The sequence below is a fragment of the Cibotium barometz genome, chromosome 29 (assembly GCF_041138505.1).
Source record: "Cibotium barometz isolate CiBa-2024 chromosome 29, ASM4113850v1, whole genome shotgun sequence".
Lineage (NCBI taxonomy): Eukaryota > Viridiplantae > Streptophyta > Polypodiopsida > Cyatheales > Cibotiaceae > Cibotium > Cibotium barometz.
Window position 1 is genome coordinate 10441677 of NC_141074.1, and position 21729 is coordinate 10463405.

At 40.4% G+C, this 21729-nt stretch overlaps 1 protein-coding gene across 2 annotated transcripts in view; it reads right to left on the reverse strand.

Moving 5' to 3' along the window:
* Positions 1 to 14766: 14766 nt before the first annotated feature.
* LOC147621825 (Glycine cleavage T-protein family) overlaps positions 14767 to 21729 on the reverse strand; it is a 53341-nt gene continuing 46378 nt past the window's right edge. For both annotated transcript variants that reach the window (XM_086822845.1, XM_086822847.1), the window contains exon 12: positions 14767 to 14985. In XM_086822845.1, coding sequence (XP_086678971.1) covers positions 14782 to 14985 — 204 coding nt within the window. In that variant the 3' untranslated portion in view covers positions 14767 to 14781. The remainder of the gene's footprint in view (positions 14986 to 21729) is intronic.

Here is a 21729-nt window from a genome sequence, read left to right on the forward strand (position 1 = left end):
TGAAAAATCCGCACTAGGAGATAATTACCAACCCAACCATGCTTTGATCATGACCAACTTTGCAAGCATGTGGGGGTAGCCCCTCCCCCGCACACATGCTTATAAAAATTGGTACCCATCGGAGCATGTTTGGGTACGATGGCATGGCGAAGCCCTGGATTCTCCACGGCATCTTAAGCACCAAGAGACTTGAAAAATCCGCAATGGGCTCTAATTACTAAACATGCTCTGATCACATGACCCTCTTAAGCACCAAGAGACTTGAAGAATCTGCACTGGGTGCTAATTACCAACCCAAATATGCTCCGATCATGACCAAACTTTGCAAGCATGCGGGGTGCCCCCCCCCCATGCTTGCAAAGTTTCGTCCCCATCGGAGCATGTTTGGGCACGATGGTATGGGAAAGGCCCAAATTTTCCATGGCCTCTTAACCACCAAGAGACTTGAAAAATCCGCACTGGGCACTAATTACTAACCCAAACATACTCCAATCATGGCCAAACTTTGCAAGTATGTAGGGGTGGGTGTCCGCCACATGCTTGCAAATTTTGGTCCCCATCGGAGCATGTTTAGGTTCGATGGTATGGGAAAGACTCGGATTTTCCATGGCCTCTTAAGCACCAAGAGACTTGAAAAATCCGCACTCGACGCTAATTACCAACCCAAACATGCCCCGATCATGACCAAACTTTGCAAGCATGTGGGAGTGGGCTCCCTCCACATGCTTGCAAAGTTTGGTCCCCATCGGAGAATGTTTGGGTATGATGGTATGGGGAAGGCTCGGATTTTCCATGGCCTCTTAAGCACCAAGAGTTTTGAAAAATCCACACTGGGCGCTAATTACTAACCTAGACATGATTTGATCATGACCAAACTTTGCAAGCATGTGGGGGTGCCCCCCCACATGCTTGCCAAGTTTGGTCCCCATCGAAGGATGTGTGGGTACAATGGTATGGGGAAGACTCGTATTCTCCATGGCCTCTTAAGCACCAAGAGACTTGAAGAATCCGCACTGGGCGCTAATTACCAATCCAAACATGCTCCGATCACGACCAAACTTTTCAAGCATGTGGGGGTGGGCCCCCACCCATGCTTGCAAAATTTTGGTCCCCATCGGAGCATGTTTGGGTACAATGGTATGGGAAAGGCTCAGATTTTCCATGGCCTCTTAAGCACCAAGAGACTTGAAAAATCCACAACTGGGCGCTAATTACTAACCTAAACATGCCCCGCTCATGGCCAAACTTTGCAACAAGCATGTGGGGGTGCCTTCCCCACATGCTTGTTGCAACAAGCATGTGGGGGTGCCTCCCCCCCACATGCTTGTTGCAAAGTTGGATCCCTACTATCGGAGCATGTTTGGGTACAATGGTATGGAGAAGGACCGGATTTTCCATGGCCTCTTAAGTACCAAGAGACTTGAGAAATCCACCCTAGGCACTAATTACCAACCCAAATATGCTCCGATCATGACCAACCGATCATGACTAAACTTTGTAAGAATGTGGGGGTAGCCTCCCCCCTCCCCCCCACATGCTTGCAAAGTTTGGTTCCCATCGGAGCATGTGTGGGTACGATGGTACCTACGGGGAAGACCCGGATTTTCCATGGCCTCTTAAGCATCAAGAGACTTGACAAATCTGCACTAGGTGTGCTAATTACCAACCCAAACATGCTCCGATCACATTGCCAAACTTTGCAAAAACAAGCATGTGGCAGTGCCCCCCCCCCCCCCCCCCCCCCACGTGCTTGCAAAGTTTGGTGCTAATCGCAGCATGTTTTGGTATGATGGTATGTGGAAGTCCCGGATTCCCATTGTCTCTTTGGCACCAAGAGACTTGAAAAATCTACACTGGGCATTACTTACCAACCCAAACATGCTCTGATCATAACCAAACTTTGCAAGCATGTGGGGGTGGCCCCCTCCCCACATTCTTGCAAAGTTTGGTCCCCATCGGAGCACGTTTGGGTACGATAGCATGGGCAAGCTCCGGATTCTCCATGGCAACTTAAGCACCAAGAGACATGAAAAATCTGCACTGAGCGCTAATTACTAACCCAAACATGCTCCGATGGGGACCAAACATTACAAGCATATGGGGGTGCCCCCCCCAACACTGTATAATTCCCTTTATGGTATCAATCCCTTTATGGTATCAAAGCAATCCTCTTTATAGCCAGTGAATCCCTTGCACAAGGTAGTCTCCTAGAAGAAAAGACACAACACATTTAGAAGAAAAGACACAACTATTTTGAGTAGAGTCCGTGACAAAGCAATCCTCTGTAGCCCCCTGAACTTTATAATATGATTCTTCAATCATTTTATTTACAAATGTGAGTGATAGGCAATCTAGCTATCTATACCATTAATTAATTCCTTTTATGGTATCAAAGCAATCCTCTTTAGCCTCGTGAATAGGTAGTCTGATCTTAGAGATGCGCGTGAGCTCCCTGGAGAGGAGCTCTTTGAAGAAGTCTGCTGACGGGCATCGTCTCCCAGCAACATCAGTGCACCAGTTGTACTTGGGCATTGCCAACAAACCTGCAGCAGCTCTACGCAAACGCTATCTACTCGGCCTTTGCATCAGCACGCAGCTGGTCAAGCGCTTCAAGCGTGCTTTGCATCCGACGACTAGGCCGGCACCAAGCAACGGCACCTCGCAGCTCCCGTTGCGTACTCTCCATTACCCGCTCCGGCCTTCATACGAGGCGCACTGTGCACATGGTGCTGCCAAAGTGGCCGTGGCGACAATGCAGCGGCAACCCTATTTTTCTGATACTTAGTGAATGGATGGACGCAGCGGCAACCCTATGAATCAAGCTCTACTTGGGCGGCTGCAGCACTGCATCACAAACAACCGAGATTCTCTCCAGCAGAGGCACTCCTCGTCTCTTTCTACAAAAGTCTCCACCCACAGGGCTTCACGACCTGGTCTTCATCATGGCACATTCCCACGAGAACACTCCCGCGACAACGTCTTCGGAAACGAGAACACTCCCGCGCCGCTGTGCATACCTTGCGTAGGCCGCCGCGTTAGTGGTGGCTGTTACTGTCATTGACAGGGTCGCGTCGTGAGAGTAGCCAAACCCTCCTTTGCAAATTTCAAAAGCTCTGCGAGGAGCGGAATCGGATGGCCGAGGATGGAAACCCTAATCACATTCAAGCAACTGCAACTATACAGTTCCTCTGCAACCAGCAACACAGACAAATAACCCTTGGGCGCCTTCAAGATGTCTGCAGAGTACAACGTCCAAAAGCCTCTCGTACCGATCGCGGCCACAACTCATGATTCAGGTGTTTTAAGTCCAGCTCAATAACGCAATTAGATGGCAAGCTTTCTAAGCAAATCTAGCGCCCATGGTGTCTGTGTGTTGTGTGAGGGAGAGAGCCTTCGTACATGAAGATTTTGCGACCGACACGACGCGAAAGAAATATATTACAAAACTAGTTAAAATATATTTTAATCGTTTTCAGCCGACCGCCAGACGAACGACCGATTCATAGTCTCCAATCACAAGTTGCCACATAATAGGCCATCTAAGGGGCGTTCTGGGAACTGCGTTTGCATTTCATGTGCGGGATCCGGTCGGCGACGTCCGTCAAGTTCTTTGCCATCGGTCAGACTTTTTGGAGATCATGTGCGAAATACCACTCCGTCCGATGAGATCCGATCGATCACTCTTTTGCCGGACGAAGCCCACCGGTCAGAAACAGGTGCGCAGGCTAAGAGACTTCTCTTCAATAGTGTACTTCTCCGATTTACTTTATGTGGTGCAAACTTAGAAGATCCTAGTGCCCACCTCCCCCTTTCTCTCTGTATTGATTGATCAAAAAAATGCTCCTCAACCTTCTTCAGGACTCCAGAGTCACTTTCCTTTTTGCCCAATAATGGATGCTGTGAAGAGGCAAATGCATGCTTCGAGATGGCTGGCCTTTCACAGAATGTTTTTTTCATTCCTTGAACTGTTCAAAAGCTTTGGTATTAGGGCTCCTTTGAAGTTTCTCCTTGATCTTCATGATTGCAACAACTCCTGTGCTTTGAATGGAAGCTTTGGCCTTGACCACCACCATCTCCATCATGGCGTTTTTGTGAACCCTTGTATACACATGAGGTAGAAGCTTTCCCTTTGATTACACGTTGTTTGAGAAGCCATGCAGGAAAGCCTTGCCCCTCAATACCATAGGAAAGCCATTCTGGTGAAACCATGCCTTCTCAACAAGCAGTTTTTGGTTGCAGGCGGCTGGCCTTAGAAGATACTTGGCAGAAGTGGGTTCTGCAGGTGTGCTTGCCTTTGTTGCACCTTGCTGAAGCTTAGCCCATATATGAATGTCTAGTAAGAGTTCTTCCTGCCCACTCCTATGTGGTGAAGAGAGGGAAAGCCCATTTGACAATATAACATTGAGCTCAAACTCGATACCAATAATTAGGTTGAATTCAAATGCCATGACTGGCATTGCCGATGTGCAGGTGTTGATTGTGGCTTTCTAAAGCAAGGAAACAAAATCTGTATTTTCTCCTACACATCATGCGCAATGTTTTGTCAATCATGAATCATCCATCTACCTGTGAACATGTCTTTTTATGGTGCTCAAATGCATCTAGACGCATCATAACATATCTTAGATGAGTCTATGGGCCTTCTCCTCTATTTAGAGGCATTGACCTCATATCATTTGTACTCTCTTTGCTAGTGATGTGCTAGTGATGTTTGACGAGATTCCTTTGTCTTTTACACTAGTAGTCGTAATTACAAGGTATCGCCAGTGTTCAGAGATCATTGGAAAGGTCTCGAAGAGTAGATTCCAAATGTCTAAAGTTCGCTCACTTCTGAGTTGATTTGTGAAAATTTCACCATGTGCCAATTTTGTAGAGAGAGAACGTGTAGAAATCCTTAAAGGGTACATTTTGAGTCCAAATTTTCACAAGATCTTCAAGTGATTCAGAAGAGGACGACGTAAATTTTGATCTCAATGTATTACCTATGGATGAAAAAGGTTGAATGCATTTGTGTTGAAAGAACATTTGTGCAAGATGCTTTCAATGATTTAAACATGTTTCTTAATCTTGGAGTTTTCAATTCTATCAAGCTATTAAACCCATCTGCTCATCCTTTCGATGTAGTTAAAAGGGGGGAAAAGTTTGAAGAATGGTTGCAGAAGCTTATAAATTATTACCTAATGTTGATGATTCAACAATTGACATCAAAAAATGTCTTGGTAATGAACGAGATAATTTTGTTAGCATGTTGTAAAGAGTTTCTAGGAGTAGAGGTATGCATGATTCTTGGACAATCTTCAGCAACACAAAGACTTGATGGGATACATTTCAAGGATTGACACACTTGTTGTGCAAGCAAGCGTAGTTTTTCGAGTAACAACAGCATCATGTGAGTGAGGTTTCTCTTGACAAAATCCCATAAAGAATAATTTGCAAAGCAGCTTATGTTTGAAGACCCAAGTGATGCATTGAAGTTATTATCACTTAATGCAAGTGATGCATCTCTTGTTTGTTGGAAAGACTTTTTGAATGCATTAAGAAATTCTAGATTTAAAAAATGGCCCTTTAAAAAGAGCCATGCCATCACTTTTCTAAAAAAATAGAGGGTGTAATAAAGTAGGAACTTTAGTTAGGGTATGGAAATGGGCTCAACTATAAAAGGGGCTCATGGTTCTTCATTTGTTCTTGATCATATGACTTTTAAATGCACATTGCACCCTAGAGCTACCATGCTTGGTGAAAGGCTAAATCATTTAGACATTATGTAAGATTCTTGCTAATTGTACGTTAATCTACATAATGATTTGTCCCAAATCTTAGCTTATGGTCACCTCATTCCAATTGGTATCAAAGCTCTTGTGTTTTGATCCATGGTTCCATTTTTTGCCCAATTTTTGGTTAGACTATGGTTCTTGGATCAAATCTGAGCACAAGACGAAATTTTTAAAAGGCTGTGGACCAAATTTGAACTAAGTGGGAGTGATTAGTGTTAATTTTTTGATAATCATGTTTTTACCTTCTCTTCCACTTTTCCTCAGGCCTTCCATGGGTAGGGTTCATCACACAGTAGCCATTTGCAAACATAACCTTGGGGCTTTGATCAAGGACATTCTTGGCAACACATAAAGCATCATTTGTGTTGAAATTAGAGCAATGTGATAAGCTATGGTGGATCAAATACTAGAATCAACATCATTAATAAAGTGATTAGCAAATAATTAAGATGTGATTAGTGAGTAATTAACAAATAGCTTAATGTAGGCATGGATAATCAAAAACCAGCAAATTCTCATTAGACCAATGCCTCAATTTATAGAGTTTACATGCAAGCATGTAATCCCACTGATTTCTCCTTGATTCACTCCACCTCTTTTGCTTCATTCTCTCCGCCTCTTCACTTTTCCTAGAATATCTCCACACTTCCTAAATCTTCTCATGCTACCCTTTATTCTCTCCCAGTAGATTTTTCTCACCTTTTCACAGGTTCTCTCACATTTACAGATTCTCTTTTACAGCCTCTAACCAAGGGCTTGTTCCCGCCCGCACACACCCTATTCACTTGTATATTTCAACACCTCCCCTCAAGTGAATACGCCTAGCATACCTGGACTCTATACCAATTTTCTCTCTTACTTGATAGTCCGCCGACCAGTGCGCCTAGCACACCTCCCCTCAAGTTAACTTAGCACACCTGGACCCTGCACCAAGTTTCTCTCTTACTTGATAGCCCACGACCAGTGCCTCAAGTCCCTAAACTCATAGTCCTTGACACTCTCTCTCTCTATGTGTCCAAGGCTACTACAAGTGCCCGCGACCTTGACTAAAGTGCTCACACATACATTTACCACATGGCCTACATCATCGGTGGCTCAGAGGTGGTTTTACTTTGTTGGGGCAGGTTACATTGGGTTGTGGGGTCTCTCTCTCTCTCTCTCTCTCTCTCTCTCTCTCTCTCTCTCTCTCAGAGATTTTCACATGGCTCCTCACTTTTTGGAGCCTCACATCTTCTCTTGTCTTCAGTCTTCTTGTCGTGGCAGCTTCTCTCCACGCGTCCATCTCTTCTTTCAGTCTTCTTGTGGCAGCTTCTCTTCTTGTGGTAGCTTCTCTTCTCGTGTCCATGTCTTCCTTCAATGCTTCCTCTAGATCTTCTTGGTGTGGATCTTCCTCTTGGAAGGAGATGTTCTTCTTCTTCCATGGCTGGGGCCATGAGCTTGTCCGTCTAGTCTTCTTGCTCCATGTGAGCAACATGTTTAAATGTTTTGCTGATAGTTCTTTTGGGCTTTTGACGTTTATCTTGTGTCATTATGCAATGCAAACCCAAATTTATGCGGTAGGTCTTACCTCTTGCCTTATTCTGGACAAGGGTAGTGTCTGATCCCATATTTACACTGATGTAATGTCATGCCCAATACATAATGCATATGGCATTCATTCTAATGCACATTCCCAAATGCAACTCTGGTTGTGAATAATCTTGAATTTGAATGAGATTTATAGGCATTAACCAAGGGTTAAATGTAAAATGATGATTATCACAAATTTATGAGCACAATTTTAGGGTAACCAATTTGTACGGAATGGTTGGAGTATCAAACCAACTCTGAATTGCAATATGAAGTTATAGGGATGTGTATCAGATACCTAATGGTTAATTTGAACCCTCAATTACACCAAAATATAGTGATTAGCTCTGATTAATCATTGATTAGCAAATTAATCCTCTATTTTGTGTGCAAAAAACAAAGTATGCAGGGAGTCCAGATCTGGTGCCTTAGACTTCAAATGAGCTCAAATGCTTTCAAGGCCATCAATAGCAATGAGTCTAGTAGAGGATTAAGTCATTAAATATAATATTTGACCAAATATTGAATACTTAATCTCTGTTTTACCAAAGTCACCTCTGCAGATTTGATGAAGAGCTTGGATCTCACTGTAGACTTGATCAAATTGAATTCTGACTTCACCAGCTTGTAGAGCATGCTTGAAAACACTTGGGGCTAAGAGGAATTAGACCCATTTGATTTGTGGAAGTGAAGATCTCAAATTTTCTCCCAGAAATAGGTGCCATCAAAAAACGTAATTTCTCCTTTGTCCGACGACGGTTTGCTGCGTTGTTTCGACTGGCTGGAGCACAAGAGTAATGGCTATGTTGGGCTAGAAGCAATAGGCCTAATTTTTAGTGTGCAAGGAGCTAGAGCTCCTCCTCCAGCTGGGGGTACAGAGGTGAGTTGAAAAATAACTAAAATGATTAATTTTTAATTATCTACTAATCTTGATTAATTAGATAATGGGCTCATAAGCCTGATGGATTCTAGGCATGGCTCTGATACCATGTTGAAATTAGAGCAATGTGATGAGTTATGGTGGATCAAATACTAGAATCAACATCATTAACAAAGTGATTAGAAAATAATTAAGATGTGATTAATGAGTGATTAATAAAGTGATTAGCAAATAATTAATACATGATTAGTGAGTAATTAACAAATAGCTTAATGTAGGCATGGATAATCAAAAACCAGCAAATTCTCATTAGGCCAATGCCTCAATTTACAGAGTTTACATCCAAGCATCTAATCCCACTGATTTCTCCTTGATTCACTCCACCTCTTTTGCTTAATTTTCTCCACCTCTTCACTTTTCCCAGAATATCTCCATACTTCCTAAATCTTCTCATGCTACCCTTTATTCTCTCCCAGTAGATTCTTCTCACCTTTTCACAGGTTCTCTCACATTTACAAATTCTCCTTTATAGCCTCTAACCAAGGGCGTGTTCCCGCACACACCCTATTCACTTGTATATTTCAACAATTTTGAGGTTACCGTATTTTTGAGGTGTAGATTGTTTTATTTTCTTCCTCTTCCCATGTGTTCAGGAAACCTCAAAAATGGTGATCTCAAGCTTCTAAAGTGTCCAAGATTCATCATACACACCATCTACTAGCTATAGGGCACATTTGGGAGAAAAATGTGTGTTTTCTTCTCTTCCAAAACTCCCAGGGAGCTGGCGGTGATTTCTAGCCCATAGAGGTTTTGTTTTACTTTAAACACTCACTAGGGTACAAGATTTTTTGGCTTCTCTAGCTTAGCAATGGTCTTGGCAGGTCAAATGGGACATTCTTGAATTTCTTGAAGATCTTGGAGATTTTGAAGCTCTCTTGATGTGGACAAAACCAGAGAATAGTGCTTCACAAGTCAACACAAAGAGAGGGAAAATCTGCATTATCTCTAACAAGCATTGGCAATGCCTAAGCACCATTGGTGAGTTGCAATTGCCATATCTTGATTCCTTTGTTGCTTTCTTGCAAGATTCAATGGCATTTAGGGGTTTCTTCAAGAGACCCTAATTTTTAGAAATTGGCCATTTCCTCGTCACATTGGGATCTCATTAAGGCTATTGGAAGCATTATTAATGCCATAATGCTTGCATAGGCTTTCATTTTGGACATTTGGCCAAGATTTGGCTTATTGTGGCATCATTGAATGGAATTTCAAGCTTATGGATTGCCAATTTCATAAGTAATGATGTAATGAATGACAATACATGCTATGGATGCACCATTGATGCTTTGCATTGCATTGCATATTGAAGCCATTTACATGCTTATGAAATCATTTGTAGCCATCTAGTCATTGTGGTTTCATTGAGTTGAGAGGGAATTCATAAAAGATTCTACACTTATTTGATGCCTTGGAGTGCTATTAGGTTTATATGCATGAAGAAATTGATGGCAATATGCTCTTATTTGGCATGAGTTATGGTTGTTGGTTATGGTTTTGATATTTGGGAGCTACTATGGACAATGGAAGGAAGCATGAGTCCATGCTAATTTGGTTAGTGATATGAAATTGTGGCATGAGTTCATGCTAAACTTATTGTAAGCATCTCTACTTTGATAATTGATATTCATCTACACCAACACTACACATTGAACTCACACATTACTTTTCCTAGCATACTAGTGATGTGTGAGGGTACCTTGGCATATGATGGAGAGGCCAAGGGAAACGTGTTTTGAACCGACTGTTCTGTGAGTGCCTTGGTAATGCAGTACGAGAGGGGATTAGGTACATTAGCATGAAGACTTGGCCCCAACTCTTATCTTGGACATAAACTTGGTAAGAGGATGGGAAGTGCTTGGCCGTGAGATCGGCAAGCATCAACGTGCATCTTTGACACTTTAAAACTTCAAAGGACACTTGCATGAGAGAAATGGGGCCCATCTTGTGCACACATTGACACTTGGATTGGTCAAAGAGTTTCATTAAGTGCTGCCTACTAGTGATGTATACAATGTAGGTAAGTGCAAGTGATTAATTGGATATTAGATTAGATGCATTAGGAAAATTGAGATTTGGTTCCAAATGCAAAGGAGAACATGTCAAAATTTTTCCAAAATTCTATGCACATACGGGATTGAAGGCAAATATGGCGATTATGATGTGCTTTGGAATGCTTATTATGCTTATGATGCAAGGGAGGATGACCTAGTGCAATTGGAAGGTATTTGGAGTCACTTTGACAATTTTGTAGAAATTAAAAACCCTAATTCAGTCCATGCACAATTGGATTGAGGTTTGGGCATTAGGGTACTCTTAAAGTACTCCCTTAGATCTTCTTATCAAGTCCTCTACTTGTCAAATGAGGCACGGTTTGACTCCCAAATTGCCAAACTTCATCGGAAGGCAATCTTTGGCCCAAAAAAAAACAAGAAGTTGTTTTGGGCATTTGACTTCATGCAATGATTGTAACCTTACGGCTCTCCAACAAACCAAACTACACCCAATTATGATGTCATTTGGATGGTCAAATCTCTAGGATTAACTTCTTTGACCTAAAAATCAAAATATAGAATGATTGCACATTGACCAAACCCCTTATACCATTGTTTAGTACACTCCTAGAGCATTCTCAACTTCATCGGAAGGTAGTCTTTGGCCTAGTCAAAAACAACAAGTTGTTTTGGGCATCTCACATTGTGGAATGATTGTACAACCTTAGGGATCTCCAACAAACCAAACTACACCCAATTATGATGTCATTTGGATGGTCAAATCTCTAGGATTAACTTTGACCTAAAAATCAAAATATAGAATGATTGCACATTGACCAAACCCCTTATACCATTGTTTAGTACACTCCTAGAGCATTCTCAACTTCATCGGAAGGTAGTCTTTGGCCTAGTAAAAAACAAAAAGTTGTTTTGGGCATCTAACATTGTGGAATGATTGTACAACCTTAGGGATCTCCAACAAACCAAAGTACATCCAATTCCGACGTCATTTGGGTGGTCAAATATTTAGGGTTGATTTTGACCTAAAAGTCAAAATAGAGAACGGTTGCACATTGACCAAGTCCAAACCCCTTATACCATTGTTTAGTAAACTCCTAGAGCATTCTCAAGAGCTAAGAAACTTTCAATTCCGGTAAGTTTTGAGGATTTTAGGAGAAAATCTTCATTTTTAGCTATATCCCTATTAACACTAAAACAGAGAAAACTAGAGCATATCCATTTTAAATACACTATTTTTCCATAGACAAAAAGGGCATCTTAAGAGCTTTCTAACAATCCTTAGATCATCTCATTCTGACATCTCTACTCTATTTTATCATTCACTTTTGGAAAAACTGTATTTTCATGGGTGGCAAGCTAAAAGAGAAAGTTGTCCTTGGCCATTGAGGGAATGGATAAAGGAGATATGAATAATCATGAAACTATGGAAAATATGGAGGACACAATGGGTCAAGCCTCAAGGGAAGTTCAAGAGGAGTTGAATGTGGGGAGGAGTGCTCATAAGCCGAACCCTCAAGCCTCACAAACCACATTGAATGACAGCCTCCTTCAACCCTACTGGTGGATCGACTTAGCTTCAAAGCTCTCATGGAGAAGTTGGAGTCTATTAACTATACTTTGAACTCCAAGTTTGACACCATGGCCACTTTTGGTATTTTGACATAGATACTAGATTTACCATCTTATAATGTTTATTGACTTTTGTAGTGGCAGACACTGGAGTTTGATTATTATAGATACTTAGGTGAAGCAATGTTATCTTGCCAATTCAACTACAGGATTTCATGGCAACGTGAGGCAATAAGTCCACGCGATCATTTTTTATATTACTCTGTGTGTGTGTGTGTGTGTGTGTGAGAGAGAGAGAGAGAGAGAGAGAGAGAGAGAGAGAGAGAGAGAGTATTAACAATTGAAAAATGGTGTGCAGATCTATTAGAAAGTTAATAGCTAGTATTGAGCCCCTTCCTCAGGAGGAGATTTTAGAGGCAAAGGAGACCATTAGATGTAGAGTCCCAGAATAACATGATGGCTTTAGCTGTGGTTGGAGAGTGTGCTACAACACCAAGTTTCTACCGCACTCAATGTTGGGACTGCTCTTAGAAAATGTAAGAATACACTTCTTCTAATTATACCTTAGTTTCTTTTTACATTCACTAATAGCACATATGTAATTTTTCCTATGTGTAGAATCTACGATTAGCGGATCATACAAATTTGGATGTACGACTATACAAGGCCACAACAATTGAAACTCTAATTAATGATATTGGGCAACGAGATCCTACCATATGCATTTGTGTCCCCTCCACAACAGCCAAGACCAATGCCGCCGCCATGATAGTATCCACAAACGCTAACCGACAGAGAGTGGATCCACCTTGGAGATTCACCATCCCCTCGATGGGAGTAAGCACAAAAAGAGCAAGCTGCTAACTCTCCCCAACAAGTAGAGCACTCCCCCCCCACAGCAAGAGCAAGCTTCCCCTACCCAATTATAATATTCTACGTCAGCCTAGTCACCTTTGATACAATGTGTAAATTCAATATAATTGACAATGTGTAAATTCTTTGTATTAACTGCTCTCGACATGTACAAAATTTTGTTATGCCGAATGTTAACAAGGCATTTTTGTATCTCCATGTTGTAATGGAAAACTTGCTTTATGGTAATGTCTTTACATGAAATGTTCCTTTCGTTCTCCATGGTTCTGAATTCAAGCTATACTAAGTTTGCGTTGTTAAAATTTCAGCCAACACAACTATGAGACAAAGATATGGAATAGGATTCCATATTCGAGCTAAAACGACCTTCTATATTGCATGTCAATACAATGCAATTTATGATGGACATTGGCAAGGGGAAGCCTTATATCGCGTTGTACTGATACAAGGTCTATATTGCACTAATATGCAACAAACTAGCCTCTAAAGCTCATGATACTAAGTTTTTCATTGTATACAACAATCGTATTGGTTCATGTTCACAAGTATGCAATGTAGCCGATCGGACATAGGCTTCCATATTCGTGCTATATTGACCATGTATATTGCAAGTCAGTACTACCTATATGTAGAATTCAAAGTAGTGTATGTAGATAATAGCCTATTATGGCTTAATGTTGAAATCCAGATGTTTTCAAGGTAGAGGAGCAGGGATGCCCAATATGTGTGGTAAAATACAAAAAGAAGAAAAAAGTAACATTTGTACAACATATAGACCAAAGATAAGTCTTGAAATTTTATCATAGATGGAAAGGTTACAATTGCAAAGATGATTCCACAACCTCTAGGATATGTGGTTTGATACAAACAGAGCAGGTTTTGGAAGCTTCACTCCTGCTTTCGATTTTCATACCATCTAACTTAAAATAGAAATCCCTTGGTGCATCACTACACATCAATTAGATCTCTTATCTAAGAAAGGCCGATGGCCAATGGCTTTCTAGATTGACCACCACTAACAGGTCTCAACCTTGTAATTAGATTACAACATCGATGATGGAAGAGTGAGTTCCATCACGCATGTCTTGATCCAAGCTTTGCCAAACGCCTCTCCATAGTCCCATCTTCTATAACGAAATCGCATGCATAATTTTTACCTCCCAATGAAATATTTGGTCATAAAAACAATCAATGCTTAAAATTAATAGATGTCACCCTAACAGAATTTGGTCATAAAAACAATCAATGCTTAAAATTAATAGATGTCACCCTAACAGAATTTGCTACAAACTTTATGTTTTGATTTCACCTGAATGTAACATCTGGCATTGTTACTTTGCATTCAATGGCATCTTCTACAAAGGCCCTCTTTACATCTCATCCCTCCCCCAAAAATTGGTTCATCCAATCATTATCAAGGGACCTCACTTGATATATTAACTTTGTTTTCTTGACGCCCTCACATGATGCAAACATATGTGCAAAGACACTAAATGGTATAACCAACTCAAATGGACATCCTTAGAACATGTTGATGGTTTCATTTGCTACATGCATATCTATTCTTATCTTATTCTTGTATGCTGCAATGATGTCTGTGCAAGAACAAACCCATTCTTGGCTAGACAATGGTGGTAGTGGGATAGACTCCATTCTACCAACATTATCATTTACATTAGGCAAAACAAACATGGAACTATAAAAGAAGATCCCATGTGTTGTTAAATGGTTAGGTGGGTTATCATATAGCAATGTGCCTATCTCTATATGGAAGACATTGATTCTTCCATTGATGCACTCTACATTCTTCCACTCCTCCACATTTGATGGATATAAAGCTGTAAGAAAATTTTAATGCTTAGCCATAGAGCACAAAACAATTAGGTATTGAATACAAAAAACAAAGACTATTTATTGAATCTTACTATTTATCTTAGATCTTATACTTTCATTGTGGTGATGTAGCATTATATCAGTGTGCATGTAAACATGTTGCACAAGGACCTCGATTGCACCATTTGGTCGCTTGCAAAACTACACGATCCTACCTTTCCAATACTTGTTTAGGATCACCAATGTCTTTTTGTTTTACCTTGAATGCTCCTTGAGTGCTGGGTCTCATCGTGATCCAGCCTGACTTCCTAAACCACCACTGGACGGATCCACAGCCGCCACCACTAGCAGTATCTTTCCTATTGAAAAGCTCCACACTTTCAATGCCATAGATGTGTTTTCTCCTAGAGATCATCTACAAAGGAAAAAGAGAACATTATTACCATTTCATTGAGCTCAATAATCTAAATAACAAAAATAAAACTTGCACTCCATTTTCCCTGTAGTCCAGTTGACAAATAAACCCTATAAGTTTTCACATATGGAATCATGGTCACAAAGATTAATGAACATAACAAACAAAATAGAAATCATTAGCAAACATAGCTTAATGAAGTTTACTAGACTATTAAGATGGAATAAAAAAGAGGCTAAGAGAAGAAGAAGAAGAAGAGATGAAACAGATATGGCAGAAATAAGTAGTGTTATAAGAGAGGTGGGAAACGAAGAGAACTATGTTAAAATTGTGGAGAAAGTTTTCAATTATACTAGCTTTCAATCAGTCTGGCCTCTTTTCCTGATATTCTTTTTGACATACATTTTGGTAGGTGGTATTCAGACTTGACATTCTTCTATTTTTTGAGTTTTATGCCAATATATTTTATTCCTCTTTTTTGAGCTCAAAATTATAGGTACCACTCTAACAAAAACGATCCATGTTACATGGATCTAGAATCCAAGCACCCTCATTAGCTTGGATCTAGAATCCAAGCACCCTCATTAGCTGGCCTTCCATTTGGAGCCCAAATGTCCCCTAATGTATAGGAGATCCCAACCTATGGTTACCATAAAGGACACTTCTAAGACAACCTTCAATCCTTCTTACTCTTCTAAGACAACCATCACTCCTTCCTAATTTGGCAAAAGTTCCCTTCCTTCGACCCAATCATCCATTCCAAGATTCCCTACTAGTTATGGAGGTGGACAGCCCAAGAGTGAATCCTATTATGATGCAAAGGAAGGGGATAACTTTAACAAGAAGCCTATCCAAACCTTCAATAAAACTCAAAGAGTAGATGACCCTAATATTGAAGAGTTGAGGATAAAAGGTCTATGTTTCACATGTAAAGAAAGGTGTTCACCTAGGCACAAATGCAAGTCAAAGAAGGTTGTAGCCACTATGATCCTCATGGATGAAGAGGAAGATACCAAGGACTTTCATGATGGGGAAGAATTTGAGAATTGAAATGAAGAATCACATGATGAGTCACTTGAGGGGATCACTCCTTTATAAAAGAAGATGGGGAATTTGCTTTTGATCTTGGTGGAGAAGACAAAGGAAATGTGTTGGATGAAGTTGCATCCACAAACGTAGAAATTTCAGCAAGTATATTCTCTATTTCCCAAGAGTTAATGGCAGGTTGCAAGAGCCCAAACACCCTATGTCTGGTTGGATCCATCAATGGGAGAGTTGTGCATATATTAGTGGATTCTATAAGTATCCATAGCTTCATCAATTCCAAATGCATTAACTCTCTCAAGCTTGCTCTAGTGGAACTACCCATAACCTTTCAAGTACAAGTAGCTAATGGAGAAAATGAGAAGACTAGCTTGGCATGTCCTTCTATTGAGATGATTTTATCTCCTTCATACACTTGTAAGGGTGACTTGGTAGAGTTTTCCTCCTAATATAGAGATTGATCATGCCATTGTTCTTGAACTGAATGCAAAGGCCATCAACAAGCCTCCCTATTGGTTGTCCAAGGTTGAAAGAGAGGAAGTGGCAAATCAAGTGTAAGATTTACTTTCCATGGGTCTTATTCAACCCTCACAATCTCCATTTGCTTCTTCCGTTATATTGGTGAAGAAGAAGGATGGGTCCTATTGATGTGATTTTGGGGTGTGATTGGTTATCATCACTTGGGGATTTCCACATAAACCTTCAACAAGGGATTATAACATTTATTCATCATGGACAATAAGTGTTATTGGGGCTGTAAATCATTCAAAGAAGCTCTCTTTGATCACCCCAAAGAAACTTAAGAGGGAACTCAAGACTCTCAAGCGGCACTATTTATGTGTTGCATCTTTCTCAAGAAGGGAAAGAAAGCAGTGGACAACATGTGGACAAAGATATGGTAGCCCTTCTTAATGAATTTGAAGATATTTTTCAAGTGACGAAGATTTTGCCTCCTAAGAGAGAGATTGATCATGCCATTATTCTTGAACCAAATTCAAAGGCCATTAACAAGCCTCCCTATTTCTTGTCTAAGGTGGAAAGCGAGGAAGTAGCAAAGCAAGTGCAAGATTTTCTTTCCATGGGTCTTGTTCAACCCTCACAATCTCCATTTTCTTCTCTTGTTCTATTGGTGAAGAAGAAGGATTGGTCCTTTCACATGTGCATTGATTATCGTGATTTGAACAAAGTCACGATCAAGAATAGGTATCCCATTCCACGCATTAATGATCTCTTAGATGAGCTCAAGGGAGAAAGATTTTTCATCAAGATTGATTTAATATCAGGATACCATCAATTAAGGTGAAGGAGGATAATGAAGAGAAGAGCACATTTAGGACTGAAAGGGGGTTGTTTCACTTTATGGTCATTCCCTTTGGTCTTACAAATGCACCACTTTCCAAGCATTGATGAATAGGGTATTGGCTCTTTTTCTAGTCAAGTTTGTGCTAATGTTCTTTGATGATATATTGATATATAGGAAGAGCAAAGGAGATCACCTATCTCATGTGAAGAAAGTGTTTCAAGTGATGAGGGAGCACAAGCTATTTGCAAAAGAGAGCAAATGCTCATTCATGGTGGTCAATGAAGTGGAATATCTTGGGCATTTGGTGGGAGAGAATGCCATAAGAGTTGATCCAAAGAAGGTGGCATGTGTCAAAGATTGGCCAACACCAAGCAATTCAACTCAATTGAGAGGGTTTTGGGGTTATCTTCTTTATATAGAAGATTCATGCAGCATTATGCATCTATAACGGCACCACTTACTGATCTTCTCAAGAGGGAAGATTTCTTTTGGGATTCTATTGCCGATAAAAGCTTCAATGACCTGAAAGATTTGCTTACTTTGGCCCCCATTCTTATTTGTCCCGATTTCTCCAAGACTTTCTATGTGAGAGAGGATGCAAGTGAAAGAGGACTTGGGGCTATTTTGTATCAAGAGCATGGAGTCATAACTTTTGAGAGTAGAAAGCTTACCAAAAAGGAGATGGCATTGCATGTTTATGAGCAAGAGATGTTTGCTATCTTTCATGCTACCAAGAAGTGGCATCATTTCTTGTATGGTTCCCGCTTCAAGGTGAGAAGTGATAGGGTGCTGAAATTTTTCTTATCCCAACCAACTCTCTCCCCAAGCAAAAGAGGTGGCTGGCCACTCTTCAAAGTTATAATTTTGAGATACCATACACACCAAGCAAGGACAATGTAGTAGCGGATGCATTGTCAAGAATGTGGGCTTACACTATGGCATCAATTATGAAGGTTTATAGTGATTGGATTAAGGAAATTCAAGAGGAATACCTCCTAATGAGGTTGCCACATTTACAGGAAATTATAGCAAGGCAATCATGAAGATATTCTTCATTTACAAGCTTCACAACCACCTCTTTTTGTACAAGGATCGAGTGTATCTTGTTTCCTCCTTGTTTGTACCTCATCCTACATACCAAAAGTGCGTCGTGACATGCATTCTTCTCCACTTGCGGGTCATGGTGTGTTGAATACACATGACAAAGTGAGTAAAAGTTTCTTTTGGAAAGGCATAGGGTGGGATGTTAAGAAGTTTAAGATGGAGTGTCCTTCATTTCAAAGAAACAAGGATAGCCCCCATCAACCAATGGTTTACTTCATCCTTTACCTGTTCTGGATGGGAAGTGGACTCACATATCAATGGATTTCATGGGATCAAATATTTGTGGTGGGTTGATTGGCTTATCAAATCAACCCATTTCATTGCTTCCAAAGTCACATATGAAGCATCTCAAATTGCCAAAAAAAATCATGGAGCATGTATTTAAGTTGCATGGGTTGCCACTCAACATAGTGTGTTACCGAGACACCAAGTTCATGGGGACTTTTTGGAGATATTTGTATGAGAACATTGGGCATAAACAGCACTCCATCTATAGCCTATCATCCTCAAATGGATGGACAAACAGAGTGTACCAACAAGTGGCTTGAGGTGTACTTAAGGCACTATTGTCATTATATACAAGCTTCATGGGATAATAATTGGTTGCATCTTGCTGAATTTTGTCATAACTCAAGAAAGAATTTGAGCATTGGGATGTCCCCTTTTGAGGATCTTTATGGGTATCAAGTGCATATGCCATCCGTAGTTTTTTAAGAGGACAAGGTGGTTAATCCTTTAGCCAAAGATGAATTGGAAAGGATGAGATAGCTTCTTCAACTTTTCAAGGACAACATGAAGAAGGCTCAAGATGTCATGAAGGCTAATGAGGCTGAGCATAGATGCATGTGAAGTTTCAAGAGGGTAACTATGTGTTGTTTAAGCTTCCAACAAAGAGTTGTCATAACATTCTCAAAGGCTCCACCAACTCAAAGTTTGCTCATAGATTTTATGGGCCATATTTGGTGCTCAAGAAGGTTGGTCACTTGGCCTACAAGCTTGATTTGCCCACTTCTACAATAATCCACAATGTATTTAATGTATCCAATCTTAATATGTCTAGATGTGAACCTTATATATCTTATGTCTAGATGTGAAAGCTCTTAAAAAGTACATTCTAAATCTATTGTCTCAACAAATTTGGAGTTGATATGCTCATGTTATGCCTTTCCATTTGAAAGGTAGATTCCAACAATTATGACATCCATGTAATCTACCTTTGAGTGGGGAAGGCATAACTTGATTATATCAACTCTAAATTTGTCGAAGGTGGTGTTACAGGCTGCACTATCCTTCTCCAAATGCAATAGATAATGTTTACCTTAACACATCATGTGGAACTTGTCTGCATCCAAGCTTGTAGATAGTGGGAAACTTGTGCTAGTGGTAGTGGTAGATAGCTGCCTCCTTTCTTAAGATGTCACCATGAGGATGTTTATCCTCATACAAGGACACTCACTCCTCTCTACTCTCACACTCATGAGCACAAGCATAAGAGGAACATGCACCAAGAATGAAGCTCTCTCTCCTCTCAACTCTTATGTGTGTGTCGCTACATTGATCTTCACTTCAACAAGGGTAGCTTAGGGTTTATTGTTATTATTTATTAATTATCATTATTTAACTTGTTGGGAGAGTGTGTGCGGAGGGTATGTGTGTGTATGTGTATCTTAGGGGTGCACTACTAAGAAACCCTATGTATCACGTATGTTCAAGCGGTATTAAAAAAAACCTCTTACCTGTGAATTTTTCATAAATAAAATGATCCTTTTTTCTTTATAGACTTACGGGTTTTTTTTCAAGATCCATTAAAAAAAACCTTCTGTAAATGTACTTCTATAAAATTATCTTAAATTTTTAAATTTAAAAACCCCTTCATTTGAACTCATGTGATGTACTTACATATTTTTAGGTGACCACCTCCCCCCCGGCCGCCCCCCGAGACGTTATGTACATGTGCACATACAAATGTGTGCACGCATGCATGGAGAAAGCGGTGGTTGTATGCGTGTAAATGCAAAATCGTTTGTGCACACTACGAGCACAATTATGTGTAGGATCGAATGTGTAAGAGTGGATGCATGCGAATGAGTGTGTGCGTGACACGGGCAAATGTGAATGCAGATGCACATGCAAGTAGGTGGATGTGAATGTGTGAGAGAATGTGAACATGCAAGTAGGTAGGTGTGAATGTGTGCTACGAGGAGGCTGGTGATGAGTCTTTTGTTCCCTCCTCCATCATTCACTTTATTGACATCACTCCCTGACGTTGAATGGTTCGCGAGCAGGTTGAGCAGAGGGTTGAAGGCGGACTGAGAGAGAGTCAGGGAGGTGAGAGCAACATGGCTTCTTGATGCTATATGAAGAGACAATAAGAATTGGGAGTTGCATGGGGACATAGGAGTTTGCATGGTTAAGCAAACGGAGCAGAACTGAAGGTTCATCCATGAGTGAGGCACCGACAACCACCAACCCTAGAGACGTATAACTCTATTGGCCGTACGTCCTCCTTCATACCAAAACGCTTTTTGTACTTATTTCCATCCTTTTTTTTATATATTTTTGGTTTTTTTTTATTTGTTTCCTTAAAAACATCCAAAAAATCCATCAACGTAGAGCCTTGCCTTCAGGGATATCTTATAGAGAGATTAAATTCCTATGATTGGTTAAGAGCTCGAGCATATTTAATGTTCTTGGCCATCTTTCTTATTTCTTCTATTTGGATTTACTCCAAAGGTCAAGAACATTAAATAGAGCCTTGCCTTAGGGGTGTCTTTGTAGAGATTAAAATCATGCGATTGGTTAAGCTCAAGCGTGTGTAGCACCTCTCCATCGACCAACAACTCTTAAATCTATCCTGGTTTTTGTTTCTGAAATCTCTACTATATGCTGATTTTATAACTAAAATATAAGAAAAATCGTTCCAACCTACTTCATATATGAAAATTATATTAAGAAGGCCTACTTAATATATTTTATAACTAAAATCTATGAAAAATCATTCCTTAAAATAAGGCCTTGGCTAGCATGGTGGGTCCATAACCCTCACGTCATAGGATCGAACCTAGAAAACAGTCGGTTTTTCTTAATTCTAATCGGTACAAATACACTAGAAGGTCGTTTTTTTTAGCACCTCTCCCTCAATCTTGATCCTCCACGACTTTGAGTACTTATAATACCAGTGTTACAGCCAGCTTATTGGCTATCTCCAAAAGATGTGATGAAAAGGGAGATGCGTGGCTTCCATGTTTTTTTACCTTTGTCCTTTGGAACATCATGAATCTCTCCGATTGGAT